Consider the following 17,483-nt stretch of genomic DNA (forward strand, 5'->3'; position numbering starts at 1 on the left):
TGTTCCTCACTAGAATACAAGCTTTATGAGGGCAGGGGTATTGTCTGTCTTGTTCACCATCGTATCCTCAGCTCTTAGAAAGAGCCTTTTATACTTGAAGTACGTAAAAAATGTTTGTGGAAATAATGAATGATCAATTACGAGGGTTCATTTTTAAAGACCTAGGAATTGTTTCATTGTCAGCTAAATAATTTTAAAAAGTTATTGGTTGAAGTGAATGAAGTATCTGGGAAGTTATTGCAGGTCTTGATCTATGAAGACATTGACATTTGGACTTTGTGTGTATAATACTTTTCCTGTTCTTTGGCACAGCTGAAAAATTAAAGTCACATGGTCTACCAAGTCATACTTAAAACATCTTTTGAGATTGCACACGGCATTATATAAAAATATAAATGAAGGAAAAAAACCAAAACAAACAAAAATTATATAAACGAAGATATCTCCTAAGTACGTACTTAGTAAAACTAGTCAGAGATTGTGCTCCTGGAAGTTTCTTTTATTCATCTTTCATCTTTAACAAGCTACTGACCAATAATGGCGGATTACATAATTTTTAGTTGTAAAGATGCATTTATGTTGATTCATTCACATTCTTCAAATTACTTTGAGATTTTAATAACAAACATCTGCAAGTTGGTGGTCAGGATCAGAAGTACAGTCTCTGATCAAAGAAGGCAGATTGACCTATATTGGTCAATCTACAGGAAAAATACTAAATGCCTGGGAGAGGGGAAAAGGAGGGCACCGAGACTATTTTCTGTATATTAACAACTGTTTTAAGGGAGTTGCATCAAAATAGTGGGATGGGTGTATAATATGCAAAATTTTAATGTTCTTTAAAAGAGGCTATGGTTAGGGGAAAAAAAGTTGAGAAACCCTGTTTCAAACCAAGTGTGAATATGTAAAGAATGGAAAATACCAACTCAGCTATACTGTGAATGGCAGAGAAGGTGGAGTCATTTATCCTTAGCACATATGTCTTTACAGGCGCAGTTCCAACATTCCTAGTCATTCTTCTAGGCCATAAACTGAGTGATCAGTGAGTGAGCAGGGAAGGTAATTAAAAAAAACTCTTATCTCCCAGTTGCAGTAAATTTAATATTGCCAATATTTCTTAGAAAAAGAAATATATAGAAGAAAGTCCATCTTCATGCTATAGAAAGTTGAGAAACAGAGGGAAGAACTAGAAAATCTGACTCTACACTGTACACTGAACTGGATTTTGCCTGGCATTAAATGATAAAAAACATAAAACAAAAGTCAAACAGTGAATTAGAGTGTTACAGGATCTATTTGCTTTGCTATACTCATGACAAAGTCTAGAAAAGTGGACTTTCTTTTCATGCTTTTTTGAGGGACACTTTATCAAAACTTAGAGCAATGGAAATGGGAATTTGAGCTAAGAGAGTGGTATACAGAGAATGCTCTCTCTAGATTGTATCTCTTACTCTCAAAATATGCTCGTTGGGAATTACTCTTGCTAGCGCTCTAGGACATGGTAGAGATTTAGAATAGCTCATCACTAAGGGTACAAGGACCTAGAACTTTTTCACTTTAAGCACTCTCCAAGGGAAATAATTTATGGTCCAAAAGCAAACAAACACATACCTGTAAACTGGTCCTAACTGTTACAATTAGTTTGAGCCAGGAAGGAAATTTTCCAATCATTTTACTCAGAAATGATACAATTGTATCCCCATAATCCGGTTTGTGAAATTCTGCTTCATTTAATCCATCAATTAAGATGATGAAATCTTCATCTGGGATTTTTCTCTCTGAGATAGAAAGAAACAAATTACTTAATAATTACCAAGTGGATAAGTGAGCTCTTTCTGGGTCTTTGATCACATATCTCTTTGGAAGAAAAAATGAGAAGAGGTCTGCTGTGTGTTTAGTGAATGCTCAGGGTACATAATTTATTATAAAGACATGGAATAATTCACTTAGTGAGTTCATTTTGTTTTTCACTAGGTATGAATGTGTTTGTCACATAAATAATATAGAAAGCATGTGTATCATCATCATCATTTCCCCCATGTTATCAGTTGTGAGACAGCCTGACCATTGCATTTATGAGAATTTTCACATGTAAATTTATTTTTCTCTCATACCTGAAAAAGCTGGAAAGAATGTTTTTCTCCCCCTCCGCCCCCCCCACCCCCCTGAATCTGACAGCATTAAAGAGAACAGTATCACATGTTCTTTTGGGAATTTCAAAAAAAAAAAAAAAAAAAAAGGTTTTATTTGGAGTCCACAGCAGTATATAAGACTATATGTGAATACGTAGTAGGAAGGAAGGGATGGAGGAACAGAGAAAAGGAATCCCAACCAACAGACAGATCTACACTAGGCAGGCTGGATTCCAAGATCTTACAGAACCAGCAGCTTCCAAGATTATACCTAAAGCAGCTTCAAGGAGACCAGACCCTTACGTGATCTTCCCAGGGGAGCAGGCAGGAGTCATGTAGGAAAGACAAATATCTTTTGTTTCCCTTTCCTGCCTGGAGTCTATACTACCCTAAATTGATAAAATCAGTTTATCGTTAGGGCTAGGCTGTAGAAGACTTGGTAAGATTTCAGGTTTCCACTCCCATTAAATGCTTACTGATTCTTAAACAATATTGAACAATTAGAGATTAAAAAAATCCCCTGGCTGAATGAACATTTCAGTATAAATGAATTGCAAATAACAAGTAAAAGTTCCTAGTTGGTAGGACCTTACAGGGTCTGAAGAAAGGGAAAGCAGGGGAAGAGAGAAAGAAGTCACTGGATACCTGAAACAGGAAATAGGTTATATCTGAAGAGGAAAAAGAAAGTGAAGCTGGGGACAGAAGGAAAACTCTGAGGAACTCTGTACCACACTGGCTCTTTTAGCTTTTGAAAGAGTCAAGACTAATTGAAACTCTACATATTTTTGTTTCACATTTGAAAATATGCAGATTTTTTGCATGATCAATAAAACTTTATATTTCCCCTCTAAAGTACAAGCTTTACATAAAGGAGTTTAATTTCACTAGCCTAAGTACTATAAATTAGTTCTCAAATTATAAAGAGTTTCAACTATTACTTTCATCTGGTGACTTTAGGAAGAGAAATGAACTATGGATTTCAGCTCTCTAACTGTTAACAATGATTATTAATGAAATGGCATTCTAGATGATATAGGGCTAAGAAAACACATTACTCCTTTAGGGAGTCCAAAGAACTCCGGAAGAGCGAGGAGTTGCTTGGAACTAACTGGGATTTACCCACACAAATGGGGGCTCTTAAGTTCTTGATTTTGAGGACCTTGGCTCCCTTTAGCATACTTGTGTCTTTAATTCCCATAGAGGAATTTTCTAATTGCATTCTGCTTGGCGATACACTAGAGCTATCCTTTGTTACTGAGTAGAACCTTAAAGTATCGTGAAAAACGTTGACTCTCATTTTTTAAAGAAAAATATATAATTTGAAATCTAGCTCCTGAATCTAAATTGAAAGTGTTTTCAACTGAACTTTCCTGGAAAGAAAACTCCAGCTACCTTTAAAAAATTCCCTATTTAAAAAAAAAAAAAAAAAAAAAAAAAAAAAATTCCCTATTTTAAAAACTACTGTGATAAAATTTATATATGATTAATACAATTAATTGTGAAGATCTTAACTGTACACTTTGGTGAGTTTTGACAAACATGTATACTCATGTAACTAACATCCTGATCAAAGTAGAGAACATCTCCATCATTCCAGAGAGGTTCATTCCCAGTTCTCAACAGGCAACCACTGTTCTGATTCATATCAGCATAGACTATACTTGCTTCTTATGCTTGATATAATGTTTCTGAGATTCATTTATGTTGTTGAGGGTATTATTAGTTTGTTCCTTTCTACTACTAAGAAGAATACTAAGAATTTAATACTAAGATTTCATTTAATATCCATCGAATGAATATACAATTTGTTTATGTATTCTTTTGTTGAAGGACCTTCGGTTGTTTCCAGTTTTTAACTACTATGAATAAAGTCAATACAAACATTTTTGTATGAGTCTTTTTGTAGACATATGTTTTCATTTCTTTTGGGTAAATACATAGGAATAGAATTGCTTGGTCATAAGGCAGATTTATCTTTAACTTTATAAGGAACTGCCAAATAGTTTTCCAAAGTAGTTGTACCATTTTAAACTCCCACCAGTAAAGTGTGAGGGTTCCAGCTGCTTACCATCCTCACCAACATCTGATGTTCAACTTTAAAAATTTTAACCACTGTAGTGGGAGTAAAGTGGTGTCTCATTGTGATTTTAATTTGCATTTCCCTGACGACTAATGATGGCAAACACCTTTCTATGTGCTGGCAGCCTATTTGAATACCTTCTTTTGTGAAGCATCTAAATCTTTTGTCCATTTAAGAATTGGATTATTTATCTTTTCATCAATGATTTATAGAAATTCTTTAGATACTATGGATACAAGTGCTTTGTCACACATGTACACAGAGTGAATTATTTTCTCTCCTTTTGCGATTTGCTTTTCCTTTTTCTTAGTGTATCTTATGTTGAGCAGACATTTAACATTTTGATGAAGTCCAATTTATTAATTTTTTCCTACATGGTTAATGATTTTTAGGACCTAAGAAATCTTTACCTACCCCAAGGTTGTGAAGATATTCTAAGTTTTTTCTATTAGTTTTAGAGATTTAGCTTTTATATTTTGGACCATGATCTATCTTGAATTTATTTTTGTGCACCTATGGTGTGAGGTAAGGATTGAGATTCATTTTTTCTCCACACATGTATCCAGTTGTTGTAGCATCATTTGATGACAAAAATTCTCTTTTCCAAATTGTCTTGGCATCTTTGAGGAAGGTCAACTGACTCCATATGTGTGGATTTCCTTTTAGATTTTCCATTCTGTTCCACTGATCTATTTATCTATCCTTGTGGGAATACCACCCTGTCAGTGGAGTGCTAGAGCCAGCTCAAGCTGGTTCATGGGAGCTGATTGCTAAATTTCTTATGGTCAAATCAGGCCCCCACCCCTGGACTGACTGTTAAACATTTACTAACATATTACTGCCTGTCATGATTTCTATAGCTTTATATTAAATCTTGAAACCAGGTACTGTTGGTCTTCCAGTACTGTTGGTCTTCCAATTTTTTTCTTTTTTAAGATTGTTTTGGCTATTCACAGTCCTTTGAATTTCTGAAAGTTGTCAATTAAAAGAAAAAAATCCTGCTGGGATTTTGATTGTTATGTTGAATCTACAGACCAGTTTGGGGAAAAACTCCAATCTACAAACATGGCGTATCTCTTCCATTTACTAAGTTCTTTAATTTCACTCTGCATGTTTTGTAGCTCTCACTGTGGAAGTCTTACACATCTTTTGTTAAATTTATTCTTAAGCATTTTGATTCCATAGAAAACGGTATTTGCTCCAGTTATCTACTGCTGCATCAAACAGAGTTACTCAAATGGCTGGGAAACGGAATCATCTGCAACAAAAACTCACATGTTTGGTGTCAGGGCCAGAATGACTTGATGACTAGAACAGTCAACTGGAACACTAATATACGGCTGCTCCATGTGGTCTGTACTTCCTCACAGCAGGGTAAACTCAGAGTAGTCAGTTTTTTGACATGGCAATGCATGCGTACCCCCAAAAGCAAGTGTTTCCGTGAACAAGATGGAAGCAGCATGACCATTTATGACCTAGCCGCAGATATCACATAGCATCATTTTGTAGTATTTTATTGGTTGAAGCAGCCACAAGTCTGCTAAGATGCAAGGGAAGGAGACACAGACCCTAACTCTGGATGGGAGGAATGTCAAAGATTCTGCAGCCACGTTTTAAAACTGCCACACTACTTTTTAAATTTCAGTTTTCAGTTGTTTGCTGCTAGTATAGAAATACAACAGATACTGCATATTAACCATATAGACTGTAGCTCCACCTATGTTAATTCTCGTAGGCTTTTTTTTTCTTTTGTAGATTCCTTAGAGTGTTCTAGGTAAACAATCACATCTGCAAATAAAGACAGTTTTACTTCTTCCTTTCCAATCTTTACACTATTTGCTTGTTTGTTTTCTTATTGTGCTAGCTTGGACCACACATGGAATGTCGAATGTAAGTCATCTTGCTCCTGACAATAGGGGAAATGTATTTAATATTTCATTGTTACCTGCATGTATTTTGGAATTGTCCTTTATGAGACTAAGTTTTCTTCTATTCTTAGTTTGCAGAAAGTTTTTATTGTTAATTGTAATGTTTTGTTAAATGTTTTTCTGCATTTGTTGAGATTATATATATTTATATAAAGACATATAGATTTTCTCATTTATTCTGTTAATATTATGAACTACAGTGATTAACTTTCAAATGTAAACTAACATTGCATTCCTGGTCAAGTAAAACTAATTTTGCTATTAGTGTGTTTCAGGATTTTGCTATTATGGTTATGAGGAAAACATGTCTGTAATTTTCTTTTCTTATAAAGTCCTTATCATATTTTGCTTTCAGCATTAATGCTTGTCTAATAAAACAAATTGAGAAATGTTCTCTTTTCCTTTATTTTCTGAAAACATTTGTGTAAGATTCATATTATTTCTTCTTTAAATGTTTGATACAATTCATTAGTAAAACCATCTGAGCCTGGAGTTTTTTTTTGGAGGTTTTTTTTTTCCTTTTAACTTACAAATTAAATAGATAAGAGCTAGTCAGATTTTCTCTTTCCTCTTGAGTCACTTTTGGTAAGTTGTGTTTTTTATAGAATTTGCCCAATTTAAGTTGTTGAATTTATTGTTATATAGTTGTTCATAATAATCCCTTATTTTTCTTTTAATGTCTGTAGGAACTGTAGTGCTAGCTCCTCTTTCATGCCTGATGTGTTTTCCTCTCATTTTCTTGATCAGTCTTCCTAGGGGTTTATTCATTTTAACTATTAATCTTTTTCTATTTCACTGACGGCTGCTCTTGCTTTTCATTATTTCCTTCTTTCTGCTTACTCTGGGTTTATTTTCCTCATTTTTTTCTAGTTTATTAAGTCATAAACTTAACCACTGATTTAACGTATTACTCAGTTTGAAATATTCTATAATTCCCTTTGTGATTTCTTCTTTCTCTTATGGGTTGTTTAGAAGTGCACTGCTAAATTCCTAAATATTTAGGGATTTTATGTGTATTGATTTCTAATTTAATTCCATTATCTCAGAGAACATTTTCTGTAAGATTTTAATTTTTTGAAAATTTCAGACTTATTTTATGGCCCAGAATAAGGTCCATATGCACTTGAAAAGAATGTATATTGTGCAGTTATTGGGTAGTGTTCTATAAATGTCAGTTGGATCAAATTGGTTGACAGTGTTGTTAAAATCTTCTATATATTTACTAATTTTTGTCTACTTGTTCTAACAGTTACTGAGAGAGAGGTGTTAGAATTTCCAACTATGATTGAGTATTTGTCTATTTAGCTCTTAGGTTCTATTAGTTTTTGATTCATGTATTTTGAACCTCCATTATTAGGTTCAAACACATTTAGGATTACTTTATCTTCTGATAAATTAGTCTTCTTATGTTTATCAAATGCCCCTCTGATAATACTCCTAGTCTTGAAGTCTACTCTGCCTCACATTAATAGACCCACTCCAGCCTTCTTATGCTCCATGTTTATAGAGTATATTATTTTTCTATCCTTTCATTTTCAATCTGTGTCTTTAAATAACCTCTCCTACAGACAGCATATGGTTGGGTCTTGTTTTTTATCCAGCCTGACAGTTTCTGCCTTTTGATAGAAGTATTTGGTCAATTTAAATTTAATGTAATTATTGATATGGTTGATTTTAATCTCTCATCTTGTTGTTACATACTAAAAAAATTATTCTGTTCTTTCTTTCCAGGCTTCTTTTGGATTAATCAAATAATTTTTAGTATTTCATTAATTTTATAAATTGTGTTTCCAGTTATTGCTCATGATGGTGATTTTGTTTTAAGGGTAAGAACATGGGAATTTTATAGAATAATTAAATTCACTCAGAACAACATTTACCCATGGGGATACCTAAAGCTGGTTATGGAGACCTAAATGAGAAGCAAATATATCTAGTAGCAAAATTAAAAAACACATGAATTATGGTTGCAAATCCAGAGCTGAGTCTACATGCATTTGGATATTCTCCTTGAATTAGCCTTAAGATGTAGATCCTTGTATCACTGACTTTCCTTCAAGGTACCCCTACATGTGAGCAATTTCTATGTTCACTTATTTGTTCAAAATTTATTTCCTGAAATGCCTACTATGTCCAAGGTGAGGTAATCACTATGAAGGATAAAAGTTGAATAAGAAAAGGCTCCTAACTTCAAAAGCGTACAATTTAGTCAAAGGAATAAGTACAGAAATAACTAATTCTTATAAAGCACAAAGTATAATATCTGACATATAATAGATGTTCAATAAATGTTAGTAATAAAAATTTAAGTTCTTATTATACATACAGTAATGTATGAAGTACCATAAGTGAGATATAAAAAAGAAAAACCTATTGTCAATTTGGAAGGATACTGTAACTTACTGGAGGGGGCAGGTGGATCAGCAGGTATTTCATGAATGAGGTGGGATTTAAGGTGGTCCTTGAAAGATGGGTAGGATTCTGACAGGCAGAGATGTGAGGAGAAGGAATATCAAGAAAAGGAAACAATGAACAAATGTATGGAGGCAGGGAAATGAAGGGGAGTATTTAAGGATTAGTGGATACTTTGGTTTACATGTAAACACAGGGTTCATAAGGGTAAAAGTAGATAATAAGGCTGGAAAGTAGGTTGGATCCAGGCCATTAAGGACCTTAAATGATAGGTTAAGGAGCTGGAAGTTAATTCAGTGAGGTAATAGGGAAGCTACTGGAGGTTTCTGAACAGGGAAATTTAGTGATCAGAGCGATGCTTTATGAAGCTTTATCTGGAAGCAGTACATAAGTCTAGAAGACTGGAGAGACTGGGCAGAGACTACCCACCAGGTACGCCATTAATGGGTTAGAGGTGTGCCTAAAAATGAATCCCTTCAGCCCTCAGGGCTTCGGGGGATTTGTGCAGCTGTAGCCTCAGGGCCGGCCATGTCCAGCCATGAGGAGGCATGATTTTTTATCCCAATGTGCTATACAGATTTTAATAATTTTCCAAGTGTGTTATGATGTGAAAGAAGCACTAGACCAGAAAACCAGAGAAGACCAGGAAGGGTAGCAACACAGATGTGATATCATGGGCAGCTGAACAGCCTTCAGGGTAACAGTGGTAGGAATGACTTTGAGATTAATGGATGTGAGAAACATCAGGAGGGCAGAATTAACAGGATTTAAAGATCGACTGAATGTACAGAAATTTCTCTTTAATTTTGCTCAAAATACTTGGGGAGAAATTCCAATGTTTAAAAAAGTCTAGGGTATGGTAAAGCTAATAGGTAGGTAGTAGAAGTACAGACAGAGGTCATCAGCATTGAGAAGAGAAACTCTGATATCCAAGTAACTGGCATGGAAGTTCACATAACTGAAGATAGAGGCCGGAAGAATGTAAATTCTTATAAGTATCTCCGAAATGCTCGAGAAAAGTATATAAGTCTCTCAGGAATAAACAGGATTGCTCAGCAATCTCACGCTTACTCAGGTCCTTTTCTTCGGCTTCCAGCACTGACAGAACATCAGGAAGGGGATGAGGCAGAGAGACGGGTGAAGGAGGAGATGGTTACATTTAGGTCACAGCCAACACTTGAGTTGCAGAGTTAAAACGGAGGAAAGGCATGAGGCATGAGAGGGAGATGGATCCCATTTCATTTCCCCCCACTTCTTAAAAATATCTTAATACCTTTTAGTGGACAATTAAGTAATTTTTAGCATACACACAGTTATGCAACTCTGCATGCCATTTCATTTTACCTGACTGTGGAGTAATAAAAAAAAATAGCAAATATAAAAACTGAGGATGTTTCTAACCATAGAAACTCCACGGCACTGGGTTGGAGTCATGGCTTTACTGATTTATTTGAACTCCACGGAGGACTGGTAGCTCTAGTACCTTTAGTTCTAGAGAAATGCATTATATTTGGAAATAAGAATGAGAATTTTTACAAAGAAAGGAGGAAGTAGCAATTCCTGGAGGAATTTTTATTTTTTCAGGTAAAACCTTTTAGTTGTTAACTGCATCCTGTAGGAACATTTAGTTCTCGCAGTGTGATAAAAATAATCATTTCTATAGCATGACCCCAGGTGAACTTGGGCTCCAGAGCCTCCACCTTCCACCTGCTTTGCATCTCATCTGTACCTTTGTGGAGATTCTCCAGGGGCTCCAGCACTCCCCTCCGGAAGGAGGCCATGGGATCTTGAACACAGGACCGAAGGCTCAGCATGCTCTGTAGGTGAGGCTCCCGGAGAAGCTGCTCCCGATAGGCCGCCAGCTGCGGTGAGCGGCAGAGCAGGGCAGCAACATTGTGGACGAATTCCGGCACCAGGCAGGTGTAGGCATTATCTGCTTGGCAATAGTGATAGGCAACCACCTAAAAAAGAAAGATGAGAACACAGGTTTATCAGTAGCGAGAGCAACGGTCATGGTTATTGTACAGTCATTCTCTAACACTGTCTTCTGTCTCCCCACTCCTCAACTTCTTCAAGTAAGAATGAAAGCTGCTAACTTCGAAACTGCCTGATTTATCTAAGATCAGAAATTTGACCCAATATTTCTCTTGTATTTGTATGGTATCATAATTCATAATTAAAATTTATAACTACAAATTGAGTTTTCCCTCTGGATTATAAGAAATAGGAAGCAGGCCTGAGAATAAAGATTTATATTAATCTCTCTAATATTTATTCAGCATAGAGTAGCAGAGGAAAGAGTCTGATATTGTAACAAAGCATTTAGGGATAAAATAACCAGAGAAATACCATATGTTAGACTCAACAAACATATGCTCCTAAGGCATATTTTTAAAATTATTAAAAAATTATAATTTCATTATAAACAGTCTTATAAAAAATAAAATGACTCAGACTTAAGAATTATCACTAAGTATTTCCTGAGCACCCAGAGATAGAATCAGACTTAGATAACAGGAAGCAGAAAAGGAGTGAGATTTTTGTCAGATGCAGGTGTTAAATTCAAAGACCTTAGAAAATGTATGCATCTTAATACCATTCCTACAGTCTGGTCTGTCAGGCTGGAACCTGCAATTTTAAGCTCTGGTTTTTGTTTGTTTGTTTGTTTGAATTTGCACAGGGTTCGTTCTATACCTTCTGGTTGTTCCCTTTGCCTCAAGGGCAAGTGCAGAGGGTGATTTTAATCTAGACCACTATGTTGGCTCAGTACTACCTACAAAAGTGATGGAATTGTGTAGATAACAGAAACTGCAGGGGAGATTCAGCCTGAATGTATGGAAAGCATTGACATGGTGCTCAGAACATGTAAGTGCACAGTAATGTTAGCCGATGCCGCCACCACCATCATCATTGCCTTCCTTCTTTTCCTCTTCCATCACATCATCTCCATCAACATCACAGTCATCTGAATGTCAATATTATGACATAGTATGAGTGTGTTTCATGTTTGGTAATTGCAATCACTGTTGCTTTTGTTGTGGTCATCCATGTACAATGCTTGGTGTCAGTCTATTTATCTCTTGTAAAAATGAAATACAGTGTGTGTGTGTGAAAAAAAAAAAAATCACGGTCATCGTCAAAGTTCTGTATACCCTCTCCTTCTCAGCTACTGGCTTTGTGCCTACAGGCACTTGAAATTTTCCCTAGGAGCATGCATAGATATACCACTGGGACCCCAGCTCCTCAATCATCTCTCAGAGAACAGTCATCCACAAAAGTGTTCTGCTTTGAAATGACTCTTAATCTAGCTCTTTAACAAATGCTGGGGTTTCTCTGGTGGCGCAGTGGTTAGGAGTCCGCCTGCCAATGCAGGGGACACTGGTTCCAGCCCTGGTCTGCGAAGATCCCAAATGCTGCGGAGCAACTAAGCTCGTGAGCCACAACTACTGAACCTGTGCTCTAGAGCCCACGAGCTGCAACTACTGAGCCCGTGTGCCACAACTACTGAAGCCCATGCGCCTAGAGTCCGTTCTCCGCAACAAGAGAAGCCACCGCAGGGAGAAGCCCGCGCACCACACCGAAGAGTAGCCCCACTCGCCGCAACTAGGGAAAGCCTATGCACAGCAACAAAGACCCAACGCAGCCAAAAATAAATAAATAAGTAAATAAATAAATTAAAACAAAACAAAAACCCAAATGCTGGAAATGTCACTTTTTAAAAAACGCCTGAAATTGTTCTCATTAAGCATTAAGAAAACTGAACAATACAGGAAATGTTACTACACATGTAAAGCTGAGGATAGGAATTGCTTGTGAGTGAAGCAATGATGTCTGAGCACAGTGTGGAACTGGCAATGAGGAGGTGTACTTAGAAATCTCCACTCCTTTCTGTAGACAGATTGATTACAGCTTTATTACCGACCTTAAGCACAACGTAAGGAACCCAAAGAGAAAACCTGGCAGCAATCCATCTGTGCTCTCCATGAACAGTGAATGTCAATGGTTATGCCCACAAGGACACAAATCTCCACTTTATAAAAAGCAAACAGCAAACCTCTGAATCAATATGAACTTTCATCATATTTTACCTCAATTGATTTCACATGTCGAGGCAAAGCACAGCTGAGCAAATCAGCTGTAACTTACCCTTTACCTAAAGTAACGGGATAGGAGTTTGAAGATAAAAATTCTGAAATTTAGGAAGAGGGTTCTTTTACTGATTTCATTAAAAATCATCTGCACTCTTGGCTGTATGAGGTTTTATCTAACAAAGATCATTGCTAAAGGTGCCCCTTCTGTGGCTGCCTTTCTTTCTTTTAATTTAAAAAAATTTTAGGCATTCGAAATATAAAATCTCGATTCCTCTGAAGAATTCAGGCAGAAAGACCTTTCAACATCTTCATGAAATCTGTAGTTTGACTCAGAACTGATCATCTACTAGACATTTCAAAGCAGCTACATAGTATGTAAATGTACACACAACCTGTCAAAAACACTTTGTACTTCCCCTAAATTGTCTATTGACATTATCTACAACTTTTCCTACATATACAAATAGGAAACAAGTCTGGGAATGCAGTTTTTTCCTGCATTCTCTCATTGTACTAGTGTTCAGTGATGGATAATAGATCACTCCCTACAGCTCTGAGGAAGTCATCACAGCCACCCATACTCAGTCACTACTATTCCAACTTCTTGGAAATGGTTCAGAATTAGTCCACCCTCAATAAATCAGCAGGTAAAACCTTTCTCCTTGGTGAACTCTTGTCTCTCACAATGACTTGTTGAAATTTCATTTTCAGCTATGTTTTTCTTATGTTACTAATTTTTTTCCATCTCACATTTTCCTTATGTTAAATCTCTATACTTTTGATTAAAACAATTCTATCCAAAATATATCTAATATGACCAAAACTGTAGTAATTCTTCGAAGAAGACAGTGAGTAACTTTTAGATTACTGCTGTGAGGGAAGAAAAAAAGGCCAGGTTTGTAGACTATACAGACCAAAAAAAAAAAGAAGACTGGAGGTCAGTATCGCCTTGGGTATAAAAAGGTTTTGATTTAAAGCTATACACAAGAAATGATACAACTAAGCAAAATCCTCATCAAAGGCCTTAATCAAATGATTGAATGGCAGCAAACCTGTCAGGCTTGTGTTAAAAGTCCCAGGCCTTCACTCTTTAAAGATTCTTTTCTACTTCAAATGAATAATCTGTGACAGGATTAAGCTAATCTCACATAAAGAAAAGGCAGCTTTGAATATCTGGAACTCATTTGGACATAAAAATTTAATTTACATCATGACTGGCATTTGCATTACTTAAATTCTAATGTTACCACTGACCTTCCTTCAGGTCTGCTCTCATATTCTTATTCCCTGTCTCCTTCTCATCACTTCTTGAACGCCCTCACCACCACCTGATTGATTTCTGACTCAGCGCATCCCTTCCAACACTTCGGTTACTTTGGCTTTTCGTGTTTCTAGGGACCTGGAGGCTCACTGTAAAAAACTACTTTCTCTGCCTTTTCTCCTGTCCCTCAACTCTGACTCTAATCCCCATCCTGGGGCTGGAAGCTAAGAATAGCTCCAGACTTGGGTTCGGCCTCAGGAATTTTCCAGCTTGGAGCTCTAACTGTTTTTTGTCAGTAGGACTTTTATTTATTTTTTAAAACTTTTTATTTTGAGCTAATTTTAGACTTAAATGTTGCAAAAAGATGTGAGTTTCCGTACATCCCTTACCCAGCTTCCCTTAACATTTTATATAACCGTAGCATAATTATCAAAACCAGGAAATAACACTGGCACAACACTATTAACTAAAGGCAGTATTCGAATTTTGTCAGTTTTCCACTAATGACCTTTTTCTGTTCCAGCATTCTATCCAGGACCCCGTGTTGCATTTAGTTGTCATTTCTCCTTAGACTCCTGTAGTCTGTAAGAGCTCCTCAGTCTTTGTCTTTCATGACCTTGACACTTTTGAAGAGTCCTGATCTGTTATTTTGTTGAACATCAGTCAACGTGGGTTTGTCTAATGTTTTCCTCATATTCCAACTGAGACTTTTTGGCAAGAATACCACAAAAACAATGTTGTGTCATTCTCAGTGGATCATGTCATGGGGTTCATGATGTTGACATGTCCTGTTACTGGTGATGCTGACCTTGATCGCTTGGCTAAGATAAAGGTTTCTTCTACGTTTCTCTACTGTAAAGGTACTATCTTACCCTTTGTAGCTAATAAATATCTTGGGGGAGATACTTTGAGAGAATGCAAATCCTGTTTCTCCACAAATTTTTGCCCACTACTTTTAGTATCCATCAGTGGATGTTGTCTGCAACATTATTATTATTGTGATGTTGTACAACACGGTGACTATAGTTAACAATACTATGCTATATAGTTGAAAGTGGCTAAGAGAGTAGATCTTAAAAGTTCTCATCACAAGAAAAAATTCTGTAACTACGGGAGCTGATGGGTATTAACTAAACTTAGTGTGGTAATCGTTTCACAATATAGACACATATCAAATCATTATGCTGTACATCTTTAACTAATACAATGCTATATGTCAATTCTATCTCAATAAAACTGGGGGAAAAGCACTATGAGAGAGGAAATATAAGATATTGGTACAACGTATCTAAGTAACTTAGGAGAGCCAGAGAAGGCTTCTTGAAAGTAAAACTTAAGCTGAGATCTAAAGGATGAGGTGGAGTGAACGGGCGCAGGAGTGTCCCAGGCAGAGGAAAGCAATACGTGCAAAGGCCCTCAGGCAAGACACAGCTTGACACTTTCAGGAAATCAGTTTTAGTGTGGCTACAGTGGAAGTGAGCTGGGAGTAGTAGGAGATAAGACAGAGCAGAGGTTTTCATCTGGGGTGGCTCTGCTCCCCACGGGACACTTGGCAACGTCTGGAGACAGCTTTGGTCATCACAACCGGGGGTGGGAAGATGCTACTGGATAGTGGGTAAAGGCCAAGGACACTCCTACACATACTACAATAAACAGGACGGCCCCAAACAAAGAATCCTCTGGCCCAAAATGTCAATGGTGCTGAGGCTGAGAAAACCTGAGCTAGATATAAAAGGTAAAAGCCCTTTATGCTAATACATGTGATGTTTCAAGAAGGGAGTGTGGATTCCATTTAAGGGCAAGGAGGAGCCATTGACAGGTTTTATGTAGCAAGAACAAAAATACGTTTTAGAAAGATTACTCAGGCTTCAGTATAGAGAACAGACTACAATTTAGTCACTCATTTAACACATATTTCTGTGCAAGGCATTGTGCTAGGAGCTGGGGATAGAGTGGTGAACAATAATTTAAATACTGACCCATTCTGGTGGAGGAGACAGATAAAAAACACAAGATTGACAAAGGAATAAATAAGGTTGTTTCCCATATTCAGTATCCTGAATGTAGATGCAATCTGGGTCTCACTATAAAATTTCAGTGTTAATTTTTAGAGGAAAAAAGCCCTAGACACATTTTATAAAACATCATTTATAGGTTACTTGTTTAGTTCTGATCACATTTCTCCTAAAATGTAAATCTTTTAAAAAATACCCAACTGGAACACAAACCAAATCTTATACTTCACTGTTGTCATTTTTTGTTTTTCTCTCTCCATGTGTATATGTGTGGCTTAAGTCTCTGTATTATGCTCAACACACATGTGTGAACTGCTGAAACGATCACTTCTTTGGCTGATAGCTTTAACAGTAGCAGCAACAATCTCAGGAACCATATCACTTGACATCCTCCTGATTTAGTACAGAACTAGTCTCTTGGCAAGGATGACATTTCAGTTTTTTTTCTTTCATAGATTTCCTTCCGGGGAAAAAAACCTTTACTTTTTGTGTCTCTGTGACACTTCTTAAAATTAGCTGGTTTCTCTAATTAGCTTATTTCAGATGTATTAGCTTCTTAATCTAAGGACTAAGCTAGGGACAATTTACCTAATGTGACAAGAGCTTCTAGTTGCATAAAAACTTTTTTTAAAGACTTTTTTTTGGATGTGGACTGTTTTTAAAGTCTTTATTGAATCTGTTACAATATTGCTTCTGTTTCATATTTTGGTTTTTTGGCCGCAAGGTGTGTGGGATCTTAGCTCCTCAACCAGGGAAGCTAAGCTAAGCAAACCCGTACCCCCTGCATTGGAAGGTGAAGTCTTGACCACTGGACCACCAGGGAAGTCCTGCATAAAAACTTTTTGAAGAAGAATTTTAGGTCAGCAAAATTTCTGAAAGGTGCCCCTTCATTATGACTTCCTTACTTTAAAGCCGCATTCAATTATAGATAGATTTTCCAAAAGAACATTAAACAAAAATCCTTCCTGCCACACTACAGAGGCAGCACAGTGGTTAAAAGCATGGACTCTGGAGCCTGCCTGCCTCAGTTTAAATCTGGTTTCAAGTCACGTACTAGTTATCTCAGCAAGTTGTGTAACCTCAGAGCCTCTGTTTATCTGTAAAATGGGGAGAAGAAGAAGACTCACTTCATTGGGGTGAATACTGGCTCTGTATCCTAGCTCTGCCATTTACTAATAGTAAGACCTTGGGAAAATTAACTATCACTGAAGCACAGTTTCCTCATCTGTAAAATGGGGATGATAATGACCACCTCACAGGCTTAAGAGTGAAGAAGTGAAATAACAAATATAATGTAAAAAGTACTAAGCTCAACACACATTAAGCCCTCAGTAAATGGAAGCCAGCCTCTCCTTGTCTGGAGAATTCTGCATGTATGATCACTTGGTGGCAACGGACCGAAAGCCTGGAAAATCTATGGTTGTTATAAAGTCACACACCCAGGAAAGGCCCCGAATGAGATCTTTGCACCGCTCTACTGTGATTATACTTCAGAACATGTAAGATTAACTGGAAATACATTTAAGAGATGTACACCTAGCAAAACCTGTTACTTCAAGTGGGA

The 17,483-nt window shown here is 36.7% G+C and overlaps 1 protein-coding gene across 18 annotated transcripts in view; it reads right to left on the reverse strand.

Moving 5' to 3' along the window:
* Window positions 1-17,483, reverse strand: part of TANC2 (tetratricopeptide repeat, ankyrin repeat and coiled-coil containing 2) — a gene marked incomplete at its 3' end in the record, with an annotated part of 361,692 nt that overhangs the window by 68,701 nt on the left and 275,508 nt on the right. For all 18 annotated transcript variants that reach the window (XM_082443054.1, XM_082443053.1, XM_082443067.1 and 15 more), the window contains 2 exons: window positions 10,282-10,513; window positions 1,612-1,778 (listed from right to left, as the gene is read on the reverse strand). In XM_082443054.1, the coding sequence (XP_082299180.1) occupies window positions 1,612-1,778; window positions 10,282-10,513 (399 nt within the window). The remainder of the gene's footprint in view (window positions 1-1,611; window positions 1,779-10,281; window positions 10,514-17,483) is intronic.

This window comes from Balaenoptera physalus (genome assembly GCF_965194825.1).
Source record: "Balaenoptera physalus genome assembly, chromosome: 20".
Taxonomy (NCBI): domain Eukaryota; kingdom Metazoa; phylum Chordata; class Mammalia; order Artiodactyla; family Balaenopteridae; genus Balaenoptera; species Balaenoptera physalus.